The 25,236-nt window shown below is 43.9% G+C and overlaps 1 protein-coding gene across 1 annotated transcript in view; it reads right to left on the bottom strand.

The window, feature by feature from the left end:
• LOC138247000 (proton channel OTOP2-like) overlaps positions 1 to 25,236 on the bottom strand; it is a 257,239-nt gene that overhangs the window by 133,714 nt on the left and 98,289 nt on the right. The window contains exon 3 of the mRNA XM_069201748.1: positions 10,216 to 10,352. Within this exon, the coding sequence (XP_069057849.1) occupies positions 10,216 to 10,352 (137 nt within the window). The remainder of the gene's footprint in view (positions 1 to 10,215; positions 10,353 to 25,236) is intronic.

The following is a 25,236-nucleotide window of genomic DNA, read 5'->3' as shown; positions in this document are numbered from 1 at the left end:
CTTTGTGCCCAGAGTGCTTCATCCTGCCAAGTACTGAGGTAGTGGATGTGAATCTCCACTGGTTCTGGAGGGGGCTTGGTGCCCAGAGTGCTTCATCCTGCCAATGACTGAGGTAGTGGATGTGAATCTCCACTGGTTCTGGAGGGTGCTTTGTGCCCAGAGTGCTTCATCCTGCAAGGACTGAGGTAGTGGATGTGAATCTCCACTGGTTCTGGAGGGGTCTTGGTGCCCAGCGTGCTTCATTCTGCCAAGGACTGAGGTAGTAGATGTGAATCTCCACTGGTTCTGGGGGGGAGGGCTTTGTGCCCAGAGTGCTTCATCCTGCCAAGGACTGAGGTAGTAGATGTGAATCTCCACTGGTTCTGGAGGGGGCTTGGTGCCCAGAGTGCTTTATCCTGCCAAGGACTGAGGTAGTGGATGTGACTCTCCACTGGTTCTGGAGGGGGCTTTGTGCCCAGAGTGCTTCATCCTGCAAGGACTGAGGTAGTGTATGTGAATCTCCACTGCTTCTGGAGGGGGCTTGGTGCCCAGAGTCCTTCATCCTGCCAATGATTGAGGTAGTAGATGTAAATCTCGACTGGTTCTGGAGGGGACTTTGTGCACAGAGTGCTTCATCCTGCCAAGGACTTAGGTAGTGGATGTGAATCTCCACTGGTTTTGGAGGGGGCTTGGTGCCCAGATTGCTTCATATGCAGTGTGGCAGGTCCCATTCCCTCACCTGGGTGTGTGTGCCACGAAATTGCCTGGGAACAGGTAGCATGATACGCCATGGAGGCAGAGACACACTCCACCCTGCTGCGACTTCGCCTGCCACCTGCAGGTACAAACAGTGCTGGGAGTCATGCCTCATGGACGCTGGGCAAGGTCCAGGGTGTCTCCTGCAGCTTCGGACGGCTGCCCACTGGGGATGATTGCCATGTCAGCTGTGGTGGCACTGTCTGAGCACGTCGTGGGGCTGGTGGCGGTGGTTATGGTGGTGTCTGTGGCGGAGGTGCTGGTGGTGGTGCAGTCTACCTGTTGAGGGACACAGCAGGATGTCTCCTGCAGCCTCCAATGGCTGCCCACTGGGGATGATACTGGGGTCTGTTGCTGAGGCAGCAGACGTGCAGGTGGCGGTGCTGGTGGCGGTACTGATGGCGGTGCTTGTGGCTGTGCTGGTGGCGGTGCAGGTGGCGGTGTCTGCCGCCGTACAGGTTGATGTTGTGGTTGACAGAAGGGGTGACTCTGGTCCCTCAGCCGGAGCCACGGTGCCGTGTCCTGACCTGCTCTTCGGTTTGTGTCCCTTCCCCATCTTTGATGTTGCTGCTGGTGTCTTGCCACTGTCCCCTTTGGTTTGGAAGAGCCCTTGCTTGCTGGTAGGTGCGGTTTCTCCCTCCGGCATGTGGGCACCTTCTTCACCTTGGCAGGTGGCGGAATGACCTGCTCCTTGGCCTCGCTAGGTGGCACACTGGCAGCCCTGATGGGTGACGTCCGCAATGAGACCGGAGTTGCTGGGACCAGTGTGCTTGAGGATTTGGTGGCTGAGGTGCTGGGCTGGGACCTGGACAGCCTGGCCCTAAGGGAAGGACGTGGGGGGAGGTGTAGGGAAGAGGTCAATGTTAGCTAGGAAAAGTTTCTTTGACACACTGGGATGGGAAGATGGAGGGGGTTTGGGAGTGGAGGAAGAGGTAGTGGTTGTAGGAGGTGTACGTTTGCTGAATTTGGGTGAAGGTGCATGGGCCCCGGGCTGTTGTGAGGTGGATCGCTGTTGGGTGGGTGTGTGCCTGCGTTTGTGTAGTTTGGGAGGAGGGCTCACAGACACACAGGGGATGCGTGAAGGGTAGTGGGGGTGGTGAGTGCACGTGAGCGGTGTGTGGTGATGGGCGTGCTGGTGATAGAGGTAGTGGCTGAGGATGTAGTGCATGTAGGTGTGAGTAGAGACGAGACAGGGAGGGAGGAGGAGGACGTGGAGGAGGAGGGACACAGTGGAGGCAGTGGATGTTGCTTGTGTGAATACCTGTGGGATGTGTGGTGCTTATGTTTGCCATGTCCACTCTTGTGTGTTGATGAGTGTGCATGCTGCTCTGATGGTGTGCTTGGCATAGGCTCAGGTACAGGGGATTGGGTCTGTGTGGAGGAAGTTGGAGGTGGGAGGCTGGACACAGGGACAATGGCTGCCATCAGTGCTGAGGCCAGAACCTGAAATGCTCTCTGTTGGGCCACCTGTCCAGAATGAATGCCCTCCAGGTATGCATTTGTTTGCTGCAAATGCCTCTCAACACCCTGGATGGCATTCAAAATGGTAGATTGTCCAACAGGGAGGGATCACTGGAGGTCAATAGCCTCCTCACTGAGGTCAGCAGGGCTGACTGGGGCAGGGACTGAAGTGCCTGGGGCGAAGGAGATGCCCACCCTCCTGGGTGATCGGGCACGAGAAACACACTGAAAGCTGGTCTGGTAGGGGCGATGGTGGCTGTACCTGTTGATGTGGTGGGCACAGACGTGCCCGCCACCGCAAGGAAGCTCCCATCAGAGGAAGAGTTGCTGTTGCTGGTGTATGCTCCTGTCCCCGTCGTGGAGCTCCCCTCACCATCCATCCCACTGGTGCCTTCAGACTCTGTTACCTCACCCTCCAGGGCCATGTGGGATGCAGCTCCCTCCTGCTCTGGTGCCACTGCTCCTCCACTAGATGATGCTAATGCACGCAAAAACAGGGTGACAAAACAAAAAGGGGGGAAAGACAGAAGAGACACATGGACAGTGCATGCAACACCACTGCCGTTGGCAGACACAACACACAGGGAGCAGCCCTAGGCACTAAGCCATACACTAACAGTGCAGGGGAACAGCACATGCCCAAGGGGGACTCTGTGTAGACCCATTTCATGCACAGCTGGAACCCATGGGAGCCTGACTAGGTGTAGAGGACAAATACCACCTTTGGGGGTGGAATGGGAATGAGGCTGCAAAACAATGGATCTACCTGTGCGCATCTGCCCTGGCCTAGGGGAACCCACAGGCCACCACCCCCACCCAGACACCTTGTCAAACCGGCAGAGTTAGCTGAATGAGAGTGTACTCACCCCCTTGTGGCTGCTGTGATGCCCTCAAGCACCCATCCAACTCCGGATATGCCACCGCCAGGATCCGGTACATCAGGGGGGCCATGGTGCGACGGGCACCCCTTCCACATTGGGAGGCCATCCCCAGCTGGGCCTCCACTGTCTTCTTGCTCCAGAAGCGCATGTCCTCCCATCTTTTTCGGCAGTGGGTGCTCCATCTATGGTAGACCCCCAGGGTCCGCACTCCCTTGGTGATGGCACGCCAAACACCCTTCTTCTGGTGGGCGCTGACCTAGAGGAAAAGTGAAGTTATAATGGATGTTACTCTCCAAATACAGTTCTTCTCACACATTGCCTAAAAACCTCCCAGCCTGGCCCAGACATACATACACACACACTATCCTCACATGCTGGCCTGTCCCCCCCAGCCCCTCTTCCATCCACGACACTCCATACAATCATGTGCCATCCACCATGCTCACAGTGTACTCACCTGTTTGTCTGGAGGACTGTACAGTTGCGTGTACTGGGGGAGGACCCCATCCACTAGTTTCTCCAACTCCTCCGAAGTGGAGGCAGGGGCCCTTTCCCCAGATACTGTAGCCATTGTCGCTTCCAGACACAGGTCACAGCAGCACTTGCAGTGTAGGTCCTCTCCTGTTGAAGGTCACGTATCAAGTGAGGGAACAGATAGAAAATGGCGGCCACGTCTTCAGCGGTGCGTTCCGTCACCGTCGGCGTACATCGTCATTGGCTACTGGAACCTATAGGGCCCAATGTTAACTAATGCTGAATTGCGCCTCGGTCTTCGACCGCCTACCGCAACAGTGTACAACACCAGCACAGTTACCTCATTTCCCCTTGTCCCACCTTACAGGTCAGGCAGCCGCCATTTCAGGGTGCCACATGGTAGGCCAAATAACTGTGTCTCACCGATTTAGGCCAGGAATACGGACAGACAAAGGCGCATAGAGAAAAGGTAACGTTTTTGCAAAACAGCATTGTGATACCTAAGTGTTGTATGACCCTCTGCTCACCGTTCTCCTCCATAGGGCATGTCCGCTGGGGCAGGTGATGAGATGGCATCCTCCTCCGGTGTACAGAACCCTGGTGGACCTGTCGACAATGGAAGACAGACACATCATTATCACTTACAGACTTGATAGTGCAACAATCCAGGAACTGTGTGCCCAGTTGGAGCCTGACCTGATGTCAGCTATCCGCCATCCCACAGGAATACCCCCTCTAGTGCAGGTCCTGTCTGTACTCCATTTCCTGGCCAGTGGGTCTTTTCCAACAACAGTAGCCATGGCATCAGGGACGTCCCAGCCAATGTTCTCAAACGTGTTGTCCAGAGTGTTGTCTGCCCTGCTGAAACATATGCGCAGCTACATCGTTTTCCCTCAAGTGGAGGATTTGCTCACAAATGATGGGGCAACTCCAGAGGCACCGGGTGTGGCTAATAGGTGAGCCTAAAGTCCCCACACAGTTTCATTTGCTGTCTGGGTATGGGAGATTCCCTAATGTTTGGAGGATGTCTAACAGTTGTCCCTCAATATTTGCAGGTGACTCTGGTTACCCCAACCTGTCATGGCTACTGACCCCAGTGAGGAATCCCAGGACAAGGGCAGAGGAACGTTACAATGAGGCACATGGGCGAACTAGGAGGATAATCGAGCGCACCTTCAGCCTCCTGAAGGACAGATCCTGGTGCCTCCATCTGAGAGGTGCTCCCTATACTACTCACCGAAGAAGGTGTGCCAGATAATCGTGGCCTGCTGTATGTTGCACACCTGGCTTTGCGACATTAAGTGCCTTTTCTGCAGGAGGATGTGCCTGATGCTGGCCTTGTGGCAGCTGTGGAGCCTGTGGACATTGAAGAAGAGGAGGCAGAAGAAGAAGATGCAGACAACCGAAACAACATCATCATGCAATACTTCCAGTGAGACACAGGTAAGAAGATGGAACTGTTTCCCACATCTCATCCTATTGTAGGACCTAGCATATGTCTGCCTTTTTACCTCTGTGTATGGAACCTGACTTGTCACTTTGGCTTTCCATTTCACAGATCTGGCAATTTGTGCCATCTGCTACGTTTACTCACGGCCTACAGCTGGGTAATATTGATATGTGAACAAGTACATTGACATTACTATATTCCAGAGATTTTGCAATTACACATTTGTGAAAGCACAGACTGACCCCAGATTTTTTGGTGATTCAAGGGTGTTTATTTCTGTGCAAATAAGTGGATGGGGTGTGAAATGGGCTGGGGTGATGGTGGAGGAATGTCCATGGCAGAGTCCAGTCTCTTGGTCTCACAGGTGCATTGTCCAATGGGGCATAGGAAGTGGAGCTATGGGAGTTTAAGGTGGACAAGGTGACAAAGTGGGACAGAAGGGTGACATTCAGGAGGGTCTTATTTCCTGGCGGGGTCTTGGCAATGTTCTATGTCTTGTTCCTGGATCTCAGGGACCGTTTGCGGGGTGGTTCTCCTTCTGCAGGGGGTGGGGTGCTGGTGGCCTGTTGGTCCTGCGGCGGTGCCTCCTGTCCACTATCACCAGCGGAGGTGGAGGACTGTTCATCATCCAGGCTAGTGTCAGGGGCCCATTGGTGTGCCACTGTGTCCCTCATGGTGTTGACAAGGTCTGCCAGCACCCCTGCAATGGTGACCAGGGTGGTGTTAATGGACTTCAAGTCCTCCCTGATCCCCAGATAGTGTTCCTCCTGCAGCCGCTGGGTCTCCTGAAACTTGGGCAGTACCGTGCCCATGATCTCCTGGGAATGATGGTATGCTCCCATGATGTTGGAGAGTGCCTCGTGGAGAGTGGGTTCCCTGGCCCTGTTCTCCCCCTGTCACACAGCAGTCCTCCGAGCTTCCCTGTTATCCTGTGCCTCTGTCCCCTGAACTGTGTGCCCACTGCCACTGAACCCAGGTCCCTGATTTTCTTGGGTTGGTGGATTTGCCTGGGTTCCCTGTAGTGGTGGACACACTGCCGATTGACGTGTCCTGGGGACAGAGGGATTGGCCAGCTGGGTGAGTGTTGTGCTGGTGTTTCCTGAGGGGGGAGGTTCAGTGGTAGTTTAGGACTGTGTCAGGGGAACCGACTGTCCCGAGGTCCCTGATGGGCCGGGCTGGTCATCTTCATCCAGGCGTGCAGAGCTGCTGTCATCACTGTGGGCCTCTTCTGTGGGGGGACTGGATATGTCTGGCACCTCCTGTCCAGTGGCATTGGGTATGGGTCCTGTTGGGGTGTAAGTACATAGTTTTAGTATCTGTGTGTGCCGTCTTGTGCATTGGGTGAGGTACCCTCTACTCCTGTGCTTGCATCATTGTGTTTGCCCTTTTGTGACAGTTGGTTTGGGGTCTGTGTGGGTCTCTGTACTGGACATGATTTGGTGACGGCGGTCCATGCATAGGTGTTGCATGCAGGACCTTGGTATTGAGATGTGTGGGTTGTGATAGTGGGACATATGTGAGATGATGGTGTGATGGGAGTGAGGGTAAGGGTGGGGGTATGTGATGGCATGCAGGTGGGGTGGGAGGGATAAAGTAGTTAAGATATGACTTACCAGAGTCCAGTCCTCCTGCTACTCCTGCCAGGCCCTCAGGATTCAGTATTGCCAAGACTTGCTCCTCCCATGTTGTTAGTTGTGGGGAGGAGGTGGGGGTCCACCGCCAGTCCTCTGTACAGTAATCTGTTGTCTGGATACCATGGAACGCACCTTCCCCCATAGGTCGTTCCACCTCTTCCTGATGTCATCCCGTGTTCTTGGATGCTGTCCCACTGCGTTGACCCTGTCGACGATTCTCCGCCAAAGCTCCATCTTCCTCGCAATGGAGGTGTGCTGCACCTGTGATCCGAATAGCTGTGGCTCTACCCGGATGATTTCCTCCACCATGACCCTGAGCTCCTCCTCAGAAAACCTGGGGTGTCTTTGAGGTGCCATGATGTGGTGTGGGTGATGTGTGAGGTGCTGTCTGTTGTGATGTGTGGGGGGATGTGTTTGTGTGTGTTGTTTAAGGTACATGGATGTTGTATAGGTGATCGTGTTGTGTGTCTGTGGATGCTGGTGGTGTGTTTGCTAATCTCTCTCTCTGGCCTTCTTCAAAATTTTAGGTTGTGAGGGTTTGTGGGTAATGTGGGTGAGTGTTTTATAGTGGTGTGGGTGTGGGAGTGGTGTGTGTATGTGTATCAGGTGTGTGTATTTTGAATTGTCCAATGTGGTTCTGTTTTGTAAGTGTGTGTATTTTGAGTACGGCGGTGTGTACTGCCAATGGATTACCACGGTTGAAAGACTGCGCGTTGATTCGTGGGTTGTGATAGTGTGGGCATATTCTTGTTGGCGTGACGGTGTGGGTTTTGGTATCGCCAGTTTATCACTGACCTTTGGTGTGGCAGACTTGTGTGGGTGTCTGTATTGTGGCAGATTTCGAGATGTGGGTCATAATGCATGTAGCAGACTTGCGCCGCCGCAACGGTATGTTGGCGGTCTTCAGCACTGTGGAAAGCGGGATTTACTGCCAGGGTTGTAATGAGGGACTTAATTTCTTAGGGCCAGATGTACGTATTTACTGAATTGCTACTCGCAATTTGCGACTCGCAATTCAGTATGCAGGATGGTGTCCCTGACACCATCTGTGACTCTCAAGGGGGTCGCAAAGGCCCACCTTATTAATATTAATGAGGTGGGTCGCAATTTGCGAACCCCTTGCGAGTCGCAGCACTCACAGGGATGGTGGCCTGCTGTAGGCAGCAGACCACCATGTCTGTGACTGCTTTTCAAGAAAGCAGTTTTTTTTTTGTAATACAGCCCGTTTTTCGTAAAGGAAAACGAGATGCATTACAAAATGAAAAAATGAACGTTTCAGTTTCATTTTTTCAGAGCAGTCAGTGGTCCATAGGACCACTGCCTAATCTGAAAAAATGTTTTCCAGGCCATTCACAAAGGGGAAGGGGTCCCATGGGGACCCCTTCTCTTTTGCGAATGAGTTACCACCAGTGTGACACTGGTGGTAACTGCGATTGCTTTGTGACCGCGTTTGCGGTCACAAAGCAATGCAGCATCGCGCTGCGACTCGAAAATAGGAAGGGGAACACCCCTTCCTATTTGCGACTCGCAGTCCCGTTTTGCGAGTCGGTAACCAGGTTACCAACTTGCAAAACAGGAATAGGGCATCGTGATGTAGGTTTTGCACGTCGAAACAGCGAAATTCGCTGTTTGCGATGTGAAAAACCTTTGCTACATCTGGCCCTTAGTACTCTTCTTTCTGATACAATTGTATGTGCTCATATACGCTCTACTTCTTTTGTTTGACTTACAAACTTGTTCTATGAATTTTATTAATGAAGTGTGTTTCTCTTGAGGAAACCGTTACGAAGAAAAATGTTTCCATATGTTTGTAACCACTGTCTAGTAGAAGCAAATACGGAAGATGCCAAAACAAGAGTCCACAGATGTAGCCAGAGAAGGAGGTGTGCAAGATACATTTAGTATAAGCCTGACTACGCAAGAAGAGCAGCAGCGAATAGACGTTTTCAGAGCTAACATTTTATATAATTGTGATGTTTGTTAACTTTCTAATTGGATAATATTTTCTCACCTTATGTTTTAGCCAATCACAAGAGTTTAGCAAGTTTAATTTAATGTTAGAGAATCAGACATTTCTGTTCAGTTCTTTGGGCTCATTCTGTTTGAGTCAGTTCATTCAGTTCGATCTTGCTTTCCTGGTGTCCAGAGATTCAGTGTGATCTGTCATTTTGAGATTTCATGTTTTGCCAGTTAGTCTACTGACATTCTGGTGTTTTAATATTTTCTGAGTTTGCTATGTCTGTTCAATACGGAACTAATGCTCAGATGGTTTAGGAATCTTATAGTCCAAAATTCTAAACTGTCCCCCTACACTGTTCCTGTTCTGATGATGATGCTGATGTCCTCCTGATGAAGTAGAAATTGTTTCGGATTACCTTAGTTTACCTTAGGATAGGTAAAATATAGTTGATTTTGTGTAATGTGATTTGTCTTTTGTTTTACAGTTACCAACTGCTACTGTTTTAATACTGCTGCTATTTTTTAAAGTGTCATAGCTAGATGTTTTCTAAATTAATGTTACTGAAACCTTTGCATGAAGCCCAACATGGTAATGCTAATTTGAGGTTAGTGAGGTGTTTTTCTCTATGCCTATGATTTGACATTGTTTGTTTCTGAATCAAATGTATCTTATCTCTCTTACACAGATATTCATGTTATTGATTTGTGTTCTAGCTATTGAGTTCATTGTTCTTTTTGCTTTGTTTAAACTAAGATTCTCCAGGCAAATCCGTCAGCCTGTGATGTTTCTTTTTTTGTACCATTTGGTAATGAAAATAATCTTTGGGACCTTAGTATAGTTAGTATAGGGAAATAAATATTTTAATTGATACTAAAAAGTGTGGTTATTCATGACCAAATGGGTCATGGTGCGTCGTTTATTGATTCTTTGGTGATTAATATTATTGTTTAAGGTTGTTATTTTATGTGTCAATAATCAATCAGTGAATCAATATAATTTAAACGAGTCAAAAGGTTCATCGACCATAAAGCAGCGTCTGATCACTTACTATGATAAGCGTCCATTCCAATAAAATACATTTGGTGGAAGAGTTTCAGAGTGGTTGCCACAGACTGTGGAGACAGCTCCTACCCTTCCTTCTGGTTGAACCTTCTCTAAATGGACTGAGAAGAAAAGAGAAAGATTGGTGTATGCCCACTGACTTCAAACAGTGACATCTTGGGTCCATCCCACCCAGATTTATGCTGGTTGAGTGCATAGGTGCTAAGCGGTCCCCTTTCTGCCTAACATTTGTCTGGCAGCAGCAAGAGACTTTTAGAGAGTGTACAATGTCCATTGCAAATATCCATAAATAATGAATCGCTCATGACTGTATGCCATCTGATGTTTCTTCTAAATTTTAGGGGTGTCCATTGCTAAGTATGGAATCTTTTTGGGGTGACACTTGGCTTCATTTATCAACAGTCTACGCCAGTACTGTTTACCCTCTGGGACATGAGAGGATGCAGCAGGCAGAAAGCCAGAGATTAAACTCAGCAGGAATGTTAGGAGTGGTCCCTGGAACTACTGTGGCCCCTTAGAGTGGGGCATGAGGAACAAGAACTGTATCACTGCTCTCACCTGGACGATCACGAACACAGCTTGGATCCCCGGGTAGATGATCATAAACGCAGGTTTGGAGTTGTTGTTGTCTACTTGGATTGTAATTCTGAGCCCATCCAGTATCAAAGTGCAAAGCCCAAAGACGAGAAGGCCACCTGTCCAACAAGGAAGAAGTGTCAGTCTTCAATAATCTGGTATCATGTGCAACAGTCCTAAACAATATCACAAATTATGCCTTTCATATAATGATACAAGAATCTGGCCACATTAGACAAAGAATGTATGTAGTTCAATTTACTGTAAATGCATTAGATAAGGAATAGTTGTAGGCTTCCATTCACAATAAATGTATTAGACAAAGAATAGTTATAGTTGAATTCACAGTAAATGCATTAGACAAAGAATGGTTATAGTTCAATTTACAGTAAATGCATAAGACAAAGATTGGTTATAGTTCAATTCACGGTAAATGCATTAGACAAAGAATGGTTGTAGGTCTGTTCACAGTAAATGCATTAGACAAAGAATGGTTATAGTTCAATTTACAGTAAATGCATAAGACAAACATTGGTTATAGTTCAATTCACAGTAAATGCATTAGACAAAGAATGGCCATAGTTCAATGAATAAGACAAAGATTGGTTATAGTTCAATTCACAGTAAATGCATTAGACCAAGAATGGTTGTAGTTGGGTTCAGACAAAGAATGGTTATAGTTAAATTTACAGTAAATGCATTAGACAAAGAGTGTTATAATTAATTTCACAGTAAATACCCGCTGTGTGCAACAGTTAATCAGGTTCAATTAGGAGGATTCAGTAGTTGCAATTACTTTTCATGTATTTTAGCCTAGTTGCATTTCTCCATAGCATAATCAATATGATTCAAAACTGGTTTACTTACTAAGAAGACATTTTAGCATAATAAGAATGTTTGGGAGTGTGGAGTAAAGCTGCAAATGGTTATGCAGCACTTGCAAAGCTTTGAGCCACACATACGTATGTTAGAAATTGTGAGTTCCTATTTGCGATTCCATGCAAATCGCAAATAGGAAATTTCAATTTCTAATGAACGAAGAGCTATTGAGTTTCAGTTGAGATTCTCGCTTTGTGACCCACTGGGAATCGCAGAAATAACAGGGATGGTGGCATGCTGTGGTCAACAGACCACCACGGCTGTGATTGCTTTTCAATAGAGCAATCTTTTTTTTGTAATACAGCCCGTTTTCTTTAAGGGAAAATGGGATGCATTTAAAAAAGAAAATGAAAAGCTTCCTTTTCATTTTTTAGGAGCAGGCAGTGGTCCTTGGGACCACTTAAAAATGTTTTTACAGACATTCACAAAGGGAAACGGGTACTTGAGGACCCCTTTCCTACTTGCGAATGGGTTACCACCATTTTGAAATTGGAGTTAGCCTGCAAATGTTTTGCAACTACATTTCGTTTGCATAAACATTCAAACATACCACTGCAATTTGGTTGACTTGCTTCAAGGTTTTCCCACCATATATCTCGCACATGCAGATCAATAATCAATAACAATCAACAACATTAGTAACCAATAAGAGTCAGTAATTGTTACACACCATGACCTTGCAGTCGTGAATAACCACACCTTTATGTAAAAGTTTGAATATTTATTTCCCTATGTTAACAAAGCTAATGTCACGTAAAATAATCTCAAAATCAATTGATAAACATACAGAAACAACACTGTCTGTCTGGAGTGGCGAAAGAACCACAATCTAATCAAAGCTTGAGCTACTACACATTCTAAAGTTACAGTGCAAAGTAATAACAAGAACAACTGTGCAAACGATATTACATACATTTAGTTTCAGCAAAGAAAATACATCAGCTGGTATTTCATATAGTAAACTTCATCAGTGAGCTCCCTAACTAACATCAGATTAGAATTAGTATGTTAGGCTTCATTCAAAACAATTTAGCCACACCAATTTGGAAAACATCTATCTATGGCTCTATCAAAATAGCGGTTGGTACCTAGAAACAAAAGCAAATAGACATAGCAAACAATATCATAGTCAATGTACCTATCCTCAGTTTGGATCAGCAAGCTGTGACAGTCATTGTTCTCAGGACATCAGCCTGATCAACAAGGCATCAGGATTCCGCATCAAAATTCAGAAAAGGCAAAGTCTTTTAATCAGTAGAGTTATGCACGTCTCTTCGCAAGACGGATAATGGGCAAAATGGTCTAAACTCTCAAGAAGAATGGGGGGAATGGCCTGTCTTCTCTCTGTGTAGTCTAGCTAAGTTAGATTTCCTAAAACTACTTCCCACATCCTAATTGGTTCAAGAGTTGCATGTTCACACTTTGTCCAATAAAACTGAAACTTTAATTCTATACTTCTACTAGTATATGGTTCACATGTCTATGATTGGCTCCTCTTGTCCTGTTCTCATTATTCGGCTCGTCAGGTAAAGATATTGTTGCAGCTTATACTTCAGTCAGAGTCTCCATTGTATTCTCCTGAGAAAGTCAGTCTCCCACACATTACATAAAACTTTGTTGCATTAGCTAGTACAGCATTTTCTAGCAAGCAGTTCACATGAGAAAGTTTTTTAGCTATGAGCACATGGACAGTACAGTGGAAAATCACAATTTAATTTCTTAAGCAGACATTTTATTAAACGCCTCATAAACGCAGCTTGACATGAGGCCGGGTAACTAGGCTAAGACCTTGCTAAGTTAAAGCCTACGATTAATAAAACTAATACAAAATGCATAACCCTTAAAATGACATATTACTACATTATTCAAACAAAAGCTCAACATTTCATATTAATATGCCATTAATAAGCACACTTCATGAACATTGGTGGCCACTCAGGTAGTCGCACCTTCAAATGAGTGCATTATTTTTTCTAAGTTATTACATTCTCTGTGAAAATTCAACACTCACAATACATGAATAATCATTAATAATTTCATTAAAAACTCAATGTTAACAGTCCCTCCTCTGAAGACTAAATGTGTCATCACATTAAATGTTCACTCTCAAATTGTTGCTCCTGGCAAAATTCTGTCATTTCTGTCCCCTCATATTTTCATTCCCTTTTCAAATTTTCCCTAAACAAATGTTCCCTTTTATTTTCTTCCCTCTTCTGATTATTCTTTGTCTTCTTTAATTTGATCCTTTTACATAATTTGCATATTCTCTATATTCCAATTAAGCAAATCACAATAATCAACATCCCCTGTATTATTTTCAATAATATCCCTATCCCAAAGTTGCTGAGCCAATTTCCCACTGAAGCAAATCCTTTGCCAACTTTCTCCCAAGCACCTGGTTCCTTCAATTCTTTCAAATCAGCACTTTCATTAGTCAGATTAGTAAGTAAGCTTCTAATTTCTTTACTATTATGAGGAATAAAGGAAAAGCAATACTTTGAATTAAGCATTTTACAAACTCCGCCATCCTTTGCTAAAAGAATGTCTAATGCAAGGCGGTTCTGAAGAGTCATAGCTCTTTCTGCTGCTAATTAAGTATCTATCAGGATCATGGCTATTGAAAAATTTGTCAGCATGTTATCCACAATATTAGACAACTTTTGAATCTTTATCAAATTCAGAACAACACCTACTGAAGGAATCATTGGTCCAAATATATCTCCCACTATATTAGAAGGAGACTCTCTCTTCTCTCAAATGTGATGTAACTCAGTCAATTTAAGTAATTTCTTTAAGTCGTCAAGTTGAATTATCTTTGGGAAAACTATCCCCAATAACATGTCCCATACCATCCTTTTGGAAGACGGTAATAAGCATTAGGACCCAGGAATCCCTGGATCATGTCCATCCAACATAAATGTCCATTTACTCTGAAACAAAAACACATGTCTACATTCGCTCGTTCCCACAAATAAAGTGTCAGAGCGAGATTTAGGCCTATATACACAAAGTTTCCCTATGTGTTGCACATATAAAGCTAATTTCTGTTGTATTTTTATTGCACTATATGCATAATCATTTCTAGAAGTCATTTTCTCTATGCCTTTTTCCTCATTTCTCCTTCAATGCCTTTCTCCTGTCATTGTGTGATCTAAAAAGGTATTTTTTAAAGGTGTTAGCAAGCATGTCAGGTTATTATTGTGCACGTAAGCTGTGTCAAAAGTTCATGTAGGTCCAAAGAAAACTAATACTATGTCGTTATCCTTAGCTACTCTACTCCGGTACCTCATTATGGAGACAAATGAAAACACCACGTCATAGTTGGAGTAAAAGTTCTGAATGTACTCCAGGTTTTAGAATCTTGTTAGTAACAGACTACAACCTATCCCATAAGTAAGAAGCAAACTATGACAGGTGACTCCTTCTTCGACTGATGAAGGAATCTGAATACACACAAAACAATTTTTCGCATCCATTGTCTCAACATACTCAATCAATAAGCGATAGAAGGCATTAGAAGAAAGTTCCCCTTGGGAATTATCTACAGGTAGATACTTCTCATCTAACCCAAACTTCTCTAACGCTGTTAATGTAGTAGTTGTCTCTAAAGCTGAAGTGTGGTTGGCTTCTCTTTTGTCAAGAACAGTCATACCCACAATCAATATCACGAACAATATCCCACACACAATTGGCAAACCAATACTCACACAGCACCTGCTCTTCCTACCCTCCTGACTAATATAACTCATGATCTGTAAAGAATTAGAAAGTAGCAGAGATAATTTAGAAAAATGCAGCAAAACTCAAAAACCAAAAACTAAAATCTTCTTTAAGCAGTTATTTACAGCTCTAAGTCTCACTTCCAGGATCTCTTGTCAAAATTCATTATCAAAGTCTCTTCCATTTACTTTGAACAGTCTCTTTTTCTTTTGTACCTTTTCTCAATTTGCCTCTACAGTTCAGTTTGTTACTTTCCTTCAAGTGCCAAAATATTGACCTGGAATGTCTCAATCAAAACAAAAAGACAACATTTTCTTTCTACCATTCACTTTTAGTTGCATTCAGGACCTACGTACCTTTGACTTGCTATTCTCTTTCTTTTTAACTTTCCATCTCCATTCAATTCTCCTTCACTTAATCTTCCTTTCTTCACATGTCTATTTCTTCCTCGATTGTTGTCACAACAACTGCTTCTGTTCTCTTTGCTTGTGACTCCAGCCACTTATCTCCTTTTAGTGGACCTTTGGTCAATTTTCTTTTCAGTGTTGAACTTTAAACTTCTTCTTGCTCTGCAGTGTTTTCTCTTGACGGACCTGCAACTGGTTCAGGAGGAGTCAGACCACACAGGCTTTGATCCTCCCCAACTCCTTCCCCCTCGATCTCTGGCAACTGCACTGTTTGTCTCTCAAAATCATCTACTTCTGGGAGAGTCCCCTTCTGATTAGACTCTCCTGTTGCATCAATTGACATTGTCTCACGGTTACCCTCCTGGAGGTCTTTTCCTTTGTCTCTGACAGGGGTGACTGAACCGTCCTCAATGGGCTCAAATCTGGTTTCAGTTCCTCTTCCTTCTCTTTCCGGCTCTGAAGCTTGTCTGATAGTTGTTGGTACGCTCAACAACTCTTCTTCATCGTCTAAAGGACATGCCACTTTCTTCTTGTGTGTTGGAAAATGGATTATTGGTAAGGGCAGGTAAGTACCTACCCATAGCAATAGGCCACTAACCTCCAATTAGGTCCAGTTAGGTCTCAATAAATTAAACCCAGCTCAACCCTTGGTAGCTTGGCAACGAGCGACAAGGCTTAACTTAGAAGACATATGTGTAAAGCATTTGAAAATCACAAAAAAGTAAATAAGTAAAACACAAAACACAATAAAAATCCAACACCAATTTAAGACATTAGATCATATTTTTTATCTTCAAAATGACACCAAAATGAATGAAATTGGATAAGGGGAACTGGAGATATGATTTTTTTTTTAAATAATGCTTTTTAGCGCTTAGAAACAAATAGCCCCAATTTGGTCATCTGGTCGCACCTCGACCGGGGCAAAGTCAAAGTTTGAGTCCGACCGCGATGGAGCCCTGCTCAGCTACAGCTCACGGGAGGCCTTGGTCAAAAGTTTACCTTCAGACTTAGTTGTTTTCTTGAAGATTTTCTTCAGTGGGACCAAGTCGCTTGTCCAATCGGACCTCCTGAAACTGTTCCTCAGATACGCGTTGCGGTAGCCCTCTGTGGAGATTTTTACCTTTGGACTAGTCATTTTTCTGAGATGAAAATCCTACGACACAGACAAACGTGAATCTTGATCCGACATCCCTGGAGCCCTCTTCGGATACACTTCCTGGGAGGTCCTGTCAACTTACTACTTTCAGACTTAGTCACTTTTTTGGAGATTTTCTTCACCGGGACGAACCTGCAAGTCATGTGGGTCGCGGTTGTGGCAAGCCGGCTAGAGTTGTTGTGGCGGGTTGGTCCCTTTATGGAGCTTTTTTCCAAAAGTTCTCCAAAGTTCTCCAAACTTCTAAATCTTCTTCTAGATGTTCCTTTAAGGTTCTTTTGAGGTCCTCAGCTCACCCCAAGGTTCCAGAAGCTCTGAGATGCTCCTTGATGGTGCGGACTACAACTCCCAGAATGCACCTGGCGCAAACTCCAATTTGGCTACTGGACAGTAGTCAGCTGGTCAGTTTCTTCATAGGTGGTGCAGGGGACTCTGGTTAGCAAGTGTTCACCGGTAGCAAACAGGGAGTCCCTCCTTGAACCAGTTGAAGCCAGGCAAAGTCCCTCTTGTGGTGGAGCCCAAGTGTGCAGCTGGTGCAGTCCTCCGGAGTGCAGTGTCCAGGTGCAGGTCAGGAGTCAAGCAGGGCAGTCCTACTTCTTCTGTATTTATTCCTTGTTGTAATCTGGTAGGGATCTGAGTGTGGGTGCAGGTCTGGCAGTTTTATCCTTGCTCCTGGGTGAAAAACAGGGGGGTTCTGGTTCTCCAGTCAGGTGCAGGGTCTTTCCCCCTGTGATGATCACTTTATGGGAAGTGTGGCAAAAATCAATCCCAGGGAGCAACATTCCTCAAAAATCCATCATGGCTGAAAATGATTTTTGGAGGTTACATGTGGCTGAGCCCACCAACTGGTGTGGCTGAAAACCTTAAACACACCCTTCTCCTGCTCTCTCCTAATCTAATCAGGGGGGCACATAATTGTCTGGGTTTGCAGGATGTAAGGGAGGTGCTGGGTTGATCCAAATGTCCTATCTGCCTTTGAAGACCACACTTCATCAATGCGGCCTGGCCAGGCTGCTAGAGCTTGGCCAATCAGAGCAAAGCAGCAAAACACTGCAGGGCTGAAGTTGGCAACTTTTCAGGTAAAGTTTAAAACTCTTTACCTGAACAAGTTATATTAAATCCAACAATTGTACGTTGTGGGATTTATTATAACAAATAATTTGATACCAAACTTGTGGTATCTGTCACTTAAGGGGATTTTATAGATTAAAATAAAGTCTCCCCATTCGAGTCTATGGAGGCCATTCACTACAATGAGGAAAAAACAAATTTGGCTGTTTTACCTCACCAAGGCTTATAAAACTATAAGTGCACTTCTTAGGGGTGACGTATATGTAAACATAAGGTAGTTTAAGACTTTGGAACTACTTTTAATTCCAAAGTCGAATTTGCATATAACTTTAATTTAAAAGCAGCCAGCACAGCAGGCCTGCCTTTAAAATGTCACTGGGCACCTCAGCAGTGTACCTATGGGTGCACCATCTATGCTGGAGTCCCTAAACCTACATGCCCTACCATATACTGGGGACTTATAGGTAGGTTGTTGACTTAGCCAATAATAACTAGCCTAATTTGCATACAAATTTTATACGGAGCACAGGCCCAGGGACTGGTTAGCAGTACCCAGGCCACCATCAGAGTCAGGAAAACACCAGCAAAAGGTGAAAAATCGGGGCAAAAAGTTAGGGGGCCTCTCCAATCAGCACTGTTTTGCCACAGTGTGGCTGGTGTGGATCCAGTTCGGAGCTCCTGCGCACTTCACAGCTGTGGTAGTAACCAGAACTACTTGGAACGGACCTTTCCTGCGAGGCTCCAAACACGTTTTCGGCACGTGTTTCTGGACCGCAATCCAGTTACCGGCTCTCAGGCTGTGTCCTGGGTCATAGATCAGTGGCAGTGTGGTGGCTTCCACCTGCTGCGAGGAAGCGTGAACCACATGATCCGGACCTTTGCAGTAGTCCAACACCATATCATCTGTAATTTTTAGAAACACATTCGCAGGCACCCCTGGCAAACTCATTGCTCAGCCCATGAGGATTTCGTGCAGCGACAATCATGTCTTCCTGTTGAGTGTGTTTCTCATTGTCATCAGAACTAACAGTAGTGCGTCAGGCCATTTTAGATTCGTGGCTGCACACATCTTTGCCACTCTTGATTTCAAAGTATCATTCATCTGTTCCACAAGTCCTGATGCTTCAGGGCGGTAACTACAATGCAACTTCTGCACAATGTTCAACGCTGCACACAGTAATTTAATTACTTCATTGTTGAAATGACTTCCCCTATCTGATTCTAAAGAGACAGGAAACCCAAAACATGTTATCAGTTCCCTAAGCAGCAGTTTCGCTACTGTGAGGCTGTCATGTCTTCGTGTAGAGTACTCTTCAATCCAGTAACTAGAGATGCAGACAATCACCAACACATATCTCAAACCTCCACACACAGGAAACTCAATAAAATCAATTTGCATTCTGCTGAATGGACCTCCTGCTCTTCCAATGTGGCTCAAGTTAACCACTGTCCCTTTCCCTGCGTTCATTTGCTGGCAAATGACTCAACGATGCAAACTGCTTCAGCAACTTGTCTAAACTTTGGATTGAAACAATTATGCTTGAACAAACAAATCGAGGCATCACTCCCAACATGTGTGTGGAGATTATCTCCTGTAAAGATGTGTCTAGTGAAGGGTGGAATGTGACGATGTAAGCAGTGAGGTCAGATGGAACAGTAAGTGAGATGGAACAGGGAGACTCTGGAGAAGACGTGAAGGAGAGAAGGCTGAATAGTGGAGCTGTGCTGAAGATGTCATGATACTACTCACTCTCAATAAAATTGGATACCAAAAGAAGGCGTGAAAGTGTGATCCTTACATTGGCGAAAAGGGACCTCCGTGCAGGAGACGGATTTCAAAGGGACATCTTTACTCCTGGAATAAGCCAACAGCCCTTTACGAACTTTATTAATTCATTTCTTTGACTTGTGAAACAAACATCAAGGTAACATATTTATATTGAAGAAAACCATAAGAGAACTATTTTTTTTTTTTGTTTTTGTTAAATCATATGGAAATTATTTTATAGACCTTGAACTTCAACCTCAACCCTACTGCGTGCACTTTAAAAGGAATCTTTAAAGAATCCACGCTCTAGCTCACGGTGTTCACGCTCGAGCCTGGTGGAGGCACTTTGTTGAGTTGTCCGACCTTTTCCTTTAACGCGCACTTTGAGAACATAACCGAGCCCATAGTTCTATTACATGCGCTCGGCTGCACAACTTTATAAAAACTAAACGTGAGTGACTATGTGCTTTGCATTCTTGCCAGTGCTCGACGGTACAATGAAATGAAATGGAATGAAATGAGCACAATGTATAACTAATTACTTAGCGCACAGCTTACTTCAAATTAAAATATACACATAGCAACACTATCGCTCACGGCAGCAGCACCAGCAATTAATCAGTGAGCAGCAGCATTTTGACGGTCTACGACACATGTAATCACTAATTAGCGCACTGTACTACTAATTGCGCCCGGCAGCTCGACTTTCACTTAGAGAATAAAGAAAAAGAATGTAGATATTTGAAGAGGTGCCTAACCTTTCTGGTTGGAGGTATCTGATTTCATTTCCTGCAAAGAAATAAAGGAAGGACTAGAACTATAATAACATAATATCTGAAACACAAAAGAAGGACTTTCAGTGTAATATGGATTAGCTGATAACTTATGATGTGTGTGATGACAAATAGCGGCAAATAGGAACATAATTTAGAGCTTAACAAAAAGAATACAGTGATAAATATAAGATAAATAAAAAGAATAGGAAGACATAATTCTACTGTACGACAAACATAATGGGAGACCAAAGTATGTCTGCACCACCACCTTTCCTAGCAACACCTGGTGAACCACCCATTCCCTGGAAACAATGGAATAAAATATTTGTCACTGAAATGTTGGCGATTGGGGGTGATCGTAATGGCCCACTTAGGAGGCAAGCAATTCTTCTACACCATCTTGTTATTGAGGGAAGAAGAATACATGAGGATCTACCTGAAGTCTCTTTAGGAATGGGAGAGTGGCAGCCTACAAATGTATATGATATGTCTATGCAAATGCTAGACATACAGTTTATGTCTAAAACTAATCTTGTTCTAGGACGGCATAAATTGTTTTCAAGAGTGCAAAGAGTAGATGAAGACTTTGTATCCTTTATAGCAACCCTAAGAGGTCTTGCCGTTTTGAACAATTGTCTGATTGTTTGATAAGGGATCAGATTGTAAGATGCACGTATGACAAATACATAAGAGAGAAATTATTAATGAAGGATCCCAATTTGGAGGAAGCAATACAGATAGCTAAGAGAATGGAACACACAGCTATCTTGTTGCAAGAAATGGATGAACCTAATAAAGAAGCAAAACAAAGCATTGTTGGTGAAATTAGGAATAAAAATTACTTACAAATTAACACAGAAAGGAACAAAACTACGTAAAATTGTGCAGGAATAAAAGGAGAACATGGAGCAAAGCAGTAGAAATTTGGGTGGAGAGAGATAAAATGTTATCAGTGTGATGCTCCAGGACACATCGCGTCCAGCAAAACATGTGCAGCCAGAAATGCGATTTGTCGCAACTGTGGCAAAAGAGGACATTTTGCCAAAGTTTGTAAATTCAAGTCTAACGGTCGTGGCAGGACAATTCAGGATATTCAAGATGTGTGCGAAAGTGTTGAAGAAATAATTTTGACTGTGGATGAAGGTCTTGGTGACTGCAATGTTGGAAGTGGAAATTCACATTTGGAACTGTCAATTGAACAAGTCAAAATGGAGAGCACTGATTTGTTGGAGAAACTACATGCTCATGTATTATTGAACAATGTACCAATCAAATTGTTGGTGGATTCTGGAAGTTTGTTCACACCCATTTCAAAGAAAGTGTATGAAGCTGAATGGGCAGATTCAAGAAACAAATACTTGATGGAACCAGATATAAAGGCTGTAGGGTATGCTGGAAAGAGGACCGAGATGATTGGAATGCGATGGATGACGATCTTCTTTAAAGTTAGAGTTGTTAAAGGAAAGGTATATTGGGTTGGTGCCATCAAAGAAACTTGGGCATATTTCTGGATCCTAATGCCAAAGAGCCGGTGTTGCTTACAGAGGAAAAATAAATTGAGGAAGTGACCGTAAAGCTCCAGCATTATTTAATTGCAAAGCATCCAGAAGTCTTTTCGTCAAAATTGGGTCTCTTGAAAGGGTTTTTCTCACAAAATTGTGCTAATGAAAAATGCAAAACCTGTGGTTCATAAAATAAGGAATGTTCTGAATTTGATAAGAGAACCTCTGAAACAGGAGCTGGATAGATTATTACGAGATTACATTATTGAACCTATTGAATCTTCTGAATGGCTTGCTCCAATTGTAGTGGCGCCGAAGGATGGTGGAAAGATTTGTCTGTGTATTGATCTTAGAGATCTAAACAGAAATATATGGGTTGACAGGCAACCTTTACCGAGCATTTCAGAAAGTTATCTGTAGAAGGAAAAGGGAGTGTATTTAGTGTTCTGGACATGTCATCTGCCTATCATCAAGTAAATCTGCACGAGGATTCTAGACATCTGACATCCTTTGTAACACCTTTGGGGGCTTTAGAGGATGCCTTTTGGTCTGGCCTCTGCTTCAGCTGTGTTCCAGAGGATAATGGGAGATATCTTTGGGGATATGGCCAAAGTATTGTGCTTCCAAGATGATATATTAAATGTATGGAGCAGTGAATCTGAACATGATCTTTTGTTTGAAGAGGTAATGTGTAGATTAAAAAAAAGAGGTTTGACTATTAAGGAGGAAAAATGTTAGATTCGAAAACCGGAAGTGACATACTTAGGCCACACTATAAGTAGCTGTGGTATTAGACCCAAGAAAAGTATAGTGGCTGCGAATGAACAGGCACCTGAACCTGGTTGCAAGGATGAGTTAAGGTCATTTTTAGGACTTGCAGAATACTGTGCAAAGTTGATAAAGAACTTTACGGAAATACTTGAACCTTTGAGGAAACTTATGAAGAAGAGTGTAGAGTATGATTGGAATGAGGAATGTAAGCATTCTTTTGAAGAAATAAAGAGGTGTATCTTGAAAGCTCCTACTTTAGGAGTGTTTGATGTGACTGCAAAAACTTACATAACCACTGATGCCAGTAATATGGGCACTGGAGCAATATTGACGCAAGTTAAAGAAGGAGAAGAATATGTAGTTGGATTTGCTTCGAGAAGGTTACAGGGTACGGAGGTCTCATACTCCATGATAGAAAGGGAGGCTTTAGCTTGTTGCTGGGGAATCAATCATTTTAGAATTCACTTGTGGGGATTACCCTTCAGAATAAGGACAGACCATAAGCCGTTAACATATGTTTTTGAAGGTGGACGTGGGTTGGAAGGTAACGTTACACCACATGTTTCAAGGTGGTTGTTGTCTGTGATGGATTACAACTTTGATGTAGAGTTTGTCAAAGTAAACAGAAATGTGGTGGCAGATTATCTTCCAAGAATGCAAAGAAAAGTGGATGAGGTTGTGTAAGAACGAATTGAAAGTATCATGGGAACAGTTTTGGGAGAGTTGGCTGTAAGTGTACAAGAGTGGGAGAGTGCAAAAGTGAATGATTCAGTTATGAGGAAAGTGGAGGATAAGGTGGTCAATGGCTGGAGGACTGATGATGAACAGAGTAGTGATGTGGCTGGTTATTTCAAAGTTAGAGATCAGTTAAGCATACAGAATGTAAGGTTGTGGAAAAGAGATCAAAATGTTCCTCCAGAAGGTGTGCGAAAACACTTCATTGATATTACTCATCAAGGACATTTAGGTCGCGGAATGATGAATAGAAAATTAAGACAGTCATTTTGGTGGCTAGGGATGGAGCAGCAAGTGGAGGAACCAGTGAAGAATTGTGTTGCATGTGCTAATAGCGATAAAACTAAAGTAATGAGGCAAACTCCATTAGCACCTATGAAGTTTCCGGGCAGACCTTGGGAGAAGCTGACGGTAGATTTTATTGGTCCGATTTCCAGGCTGGGCACGAGAAGTAGGTATATAATGCTGTTGGTGGATTATCACACTAAATGGTTTGTTGTCAAAATGGTTGATCAGGTAAATACCTCAAAAGTTATAGAATTCTTTGAAGAGACTTTCATGGAGGAAGGGCTTCCCAAAACAATTGTATCAGATAATGGCGTACAATTTGTGTCATTGGAGATGACTGATTATTTGCGGAAGATGGGAATCGTTCATGAAAGAGTTGCTTTGTACCATCCACAGGCCAATGGTTTGGTGGAAAGGGTAAATTGTATAGTGATGGAGAATATTCAGTTATCGTTGGCCAATCATCTTCCTTGGAGAAGGGAGTTAAACAAAATGATGTGGACATACCGTAAAACTCCCCATTCTGTAACAGGAGTATCACCATTTGTATCTTTAAAAGGGAGAGAGCCTGGTGTGAAAGAGTGTCCTATGTGGTTAAAAACAAAAGGAACAGTGATAGTAGATAGAGAGTTGATAAAAGGAAAAGTTGAAAAAATGCAAAGGAAAAACATTCAACATTATAACATAAGAATGGGTGTGAAGCGTAGTTACATACAAAGAGGTGATTGGGTGGTGACAAGGAAAGGTGAAATTGTCTTCAAAGGGGATAGCAAATATTCTGCTCCTCAGTTAGTGAAGGAAGGATAACGAAATGTAGTAGTCTTGGAAAATGGTTTGTCATGGCGTATGGGTAGTGTGTGTAAAATTAATCGTTAAATTAATGAATTATGTTTAATTTTTTTCTTGTAAGACATTTAGGATTTATTGTTAGTTACTGCTGATGTATATATTTCTTTTAGGATCTAGGAAAAATGTTATTATGCTTGTTCAGTTATTTATGTATTGTAAGGGGGAGATGTGTGGAGATAATCTCCTGTAAAGATGTGTCCCATGAAGGGTGGAATGTGACGATGTAAGCAGTGAGGTCAGATGGAACAGTGAGGGAGATGGAATAGGGAGACTCTGGAGAAGACTTGAAGGAGAGAAGGCTGAATGGTGGAGCTGTGCTGAAGATGTCATGATACTACTCACTTTCAATAAAATTGGATACCAAAAGAAGGCGTGGAAGTGTGATCCTTACAATGTGCTTGACCATGATAATATCTGGCCATTTGTGACAACAGACTGTTGAGCAAAACTAATTGACCCTCTTCTGAAACCCACAATTCATCCTGTCTCTGTACACATTTCATTTTGCTCCATGATCGTTTTTCCTCACTGACAACATTATTCTGCAATGTTTTCAATTCTTCCAATGTATCCACCACATGCAATGCAAAATTGGACATGTTTCTTCTTCTTCAGGTAACAATTCCCACTTATGCTTGAGCGATATATAGTTCAATGCGCAAAACCTTGTGACTTGATCCGCATATCCATTTCCCATTGACACAAAATCTTGCAATTTCAGATGTGCACTGCATTTCACCACGGCAATCTTTTCAGGTATTTGGATAGCTTGCAACAGTTCTTTAATTCTCTCACCATTTCTCACTGGTGAACCAGAAGAGGTCATTAAACCTCTCTGTGACCACCACTGGCCAAAATCATGGACTATTCCAAATCCATACTGGCTATCCATATAGATGGTAACTTTTAGCTGAGCAGAAACATGGTTTGCTCTAGCAAGGGCTACAAGTTCCGCTATCTGTGCAGAATATACTCCTCGAAGCCAAGATCCTTCCAGGATACTAGTAATTGTGCATACATCATATCCTGCTCTCAGTGTTCCTGTATGGTCTCCTAGACAAGAAACATCGACAAAGATAAT

Source organism: Pleurodeles waltl, chromosome 7 (assembly GCF_031143425.1).
Source record: "Pleurodeles waltl isolate 20211129_DDA chromosome 7, aPleWal1.hap1.20221129, whole genome shotgun sequence".
NCBI lineage: Eukaryota > Metazoa > Chordata > Amphibia > Caudata > Salamandridae > Pleurodeles > Pleurodeles waltl.
Note: the sequence above shows the minus strand (reverse complement) of the source record. Positions and strands in the feature narration are given on the sequence as shown.